Source organism: Phytophthora parasitica, assembly GCF_000247585.1.
Source record: "Phytophthora parasitica INRA-310 unplaced genomic scaffold supercont2.21, whole genome shotgun sequence".
Lineage (NCBI taxonomy): Eukaryota > Oomycota > Peronosporomycetes > Peronosporales > Peronosporaceae > Phytophthora > Phytophthora nicotianae.
In genome coordinates, this window is record NW_008649007.1 from 456,582 (window position 1) to 458,673 (window position 2,092).

Consider the following 2,092-nt stretch of genomic DNA (forward strand, 5'->3'; position numbering starts at 1 on the left):
GTTGACCTGTCGTGAAGACGTGTCCTTGTGACGAACAGAAGATCCGGGGATGAATACGAATCTGAATCGGTCGTCAACATTCTACACTCATACAAACAGCAAGTCTATTGAAGGTTTGGGGATGAGCAATGATGAGCAGAACATCCTGACGTTATCACTCACGGTGCGAGATCCCACGTGACACGCATGCATACGGGACGCATCTTGGCCAGATAGCGAGGCCTGGTAGTCACGGCGTTAACGCTCTGAAGGCATCTTCCGCCCTAGAAACGCGGCATGTCAGCCGGTAACCTTCAAATGCCGATCCCGTAGGATCCAGACCGGTAGCCACGGCAGGGAGGCAGTGAGCAACCCCGTTAAAGCAGAGGGTCCGCCCACCGAAAACAAAACTCCAAGACTAGAGTCATTCTTCAATTTGTCGGCTACAAGTCACACCTTATCCAGCTACTCGCCATAAAGCAAACAAGCAACGTTCACTCCCTGCCCGTGTATTTCGTCTTCGACCACTATGGCACCCAAAGCTACCACCCAGTCCGCACACTCCAGTGATTATGCGACCATCGACAAGGATGCCGTCACGCTCCACTTCTTGCGCAAATTCGCCGAGCTGCAGAGCCGCTTCGACGCGCATACCGACGTGTTCGCCTCCAAGGGCAAACATTTCCTAGAAGAGACCATAGGCCGCTTTGTCGACCACAAGGAGCCCATTACGATCGTATTGCCTGGGTTTCCGACCAAGACACCGAACCACGGAGGAAAGGTGCTGGGTCCGCTACCCGATCGTGCCGAGGAGCTCGCGCTCGCACGTCTGGAGAAGTTTTGTGCCTCCATCGAGGAAGTCTACCCTGTCGGCTGCAAGGTTACGATCTTCAGTGATGGTCGCGTGTTCGGCGACCTGGTAGGTGTACCTCCTGAGAACATCCGTGCGTACAAGAATGGTCTGAAAGAGCTCGTGAAGGACGCGGGCCACACGCACATCCAGTTCGACGGGCTTGAGAACTACACCAAAACCGACGATCCGGTGCAGGAGGTACTGGAGCGCTTTCGCGTCGACAAGATGAACATGGACACCCGTATCGCGAGCGAACCCGATATCGGCAACAACTTCCGTTCGTTCTCACAGTTCATGGAGAGAGACATGGCTCACCGCTGGGAGGGCAAGTCGGACGCCGAGATGCGCAAGGGTTGCGATGAAGTCGCGCGCAAGATGATGCTGCGCAACGTGGGATTCTCGTCGCTCGTGGCGGAGGAGTACGCTAATGCCATCCGCGTCTCGATCCACTGCTACAACAACGCTGGTCCGAAGTTCGGCATCCACCTACTACCAGCCAAGCAAATGGACTCTCCGCGTACACCGTGGCATTCGGTTATATGTGAGGACATTGACGGCACCGTACACGCCATGGATCTAAAGGATGTCGACACGGACAAGTACGACCTGGTCTACAAGCACGGCCGCAAATGGGGATACGTTGAGCGACCGCCGTGCACTCCCGAAGAAGTGGCTCAGTGGGCGCCACTGCACGTCGAGCTCATTCGTAAGCAAATGTTCATCGTCGCCCAAGCCATGGAAGGTTTCCCGGCACCGTCCATCATGGACGTCCCGCGCGAGGCCATCCGAAGCCTCGTGCTCAAGTACGGCGTGGTGACACTGCGCGGCTTCAAGCAGGACGATGACTTCGAGGCGGCGACGGAGCGCTGGGGTGACGTGCTGCAGTGGCCCAAGGGGACCTTCGCGGCTGGTAACATCTTCGACATCAAGACGGAGGCCGGTACGAAGCTCCCTGCCCAGACGCTCGAAGCCATGTCGTTCCATTACGACGGCATGTTCAAGAAGAAAACGCCTGAATCTACGGAGCTGGGTGATCCACCCGTTTTCATGTTCTTCCACTGCGTGGAGGCTAGTCCACCCGAAGACGACCCGAAGAACGGTAACACTATCATCACGGATACCCGTCGACTGCTGTCGGCGCTTCCAGAGTCCACTGTGGAGCGTCTCAAGAACATCTCACTCACGTACCGTACGTCATTGTTCGAGTACCAGGACCGTGTGCACACGTCTCCTGTGGTAGTCGCGCACCCGATGACCGGC

The 2,092-nt window shown here is 56.6% G+C and overlaps 1 protein-coding gene across 1 annotated transcript; it reads left to right on the forward strand.

Annotated features, from left to right (window-relative positions):
- Positions 1–508: 508 nt before the first annotated feature.
- PPTG_09825 (hypothetical protein) lies at positions 509–2,072 on the forward strand (the record flags this gene model as incomplete). Its single annotated transcript, XM_008905608.1, has 3 exons — positions 509–1,772; positions 1,917–2,016; positions 2,045–2,072. The coding sequence occupies 3 exons, from the start codon at positions 509–511 to the stop codon at positions 2,070–2,072; spliced, it is 1,392 nt and encodes a 463-aa protein (XP_008903856.1).
- Between the last annotated feature and the right edge of the window lie 20 nt (positions 2,073–2,092).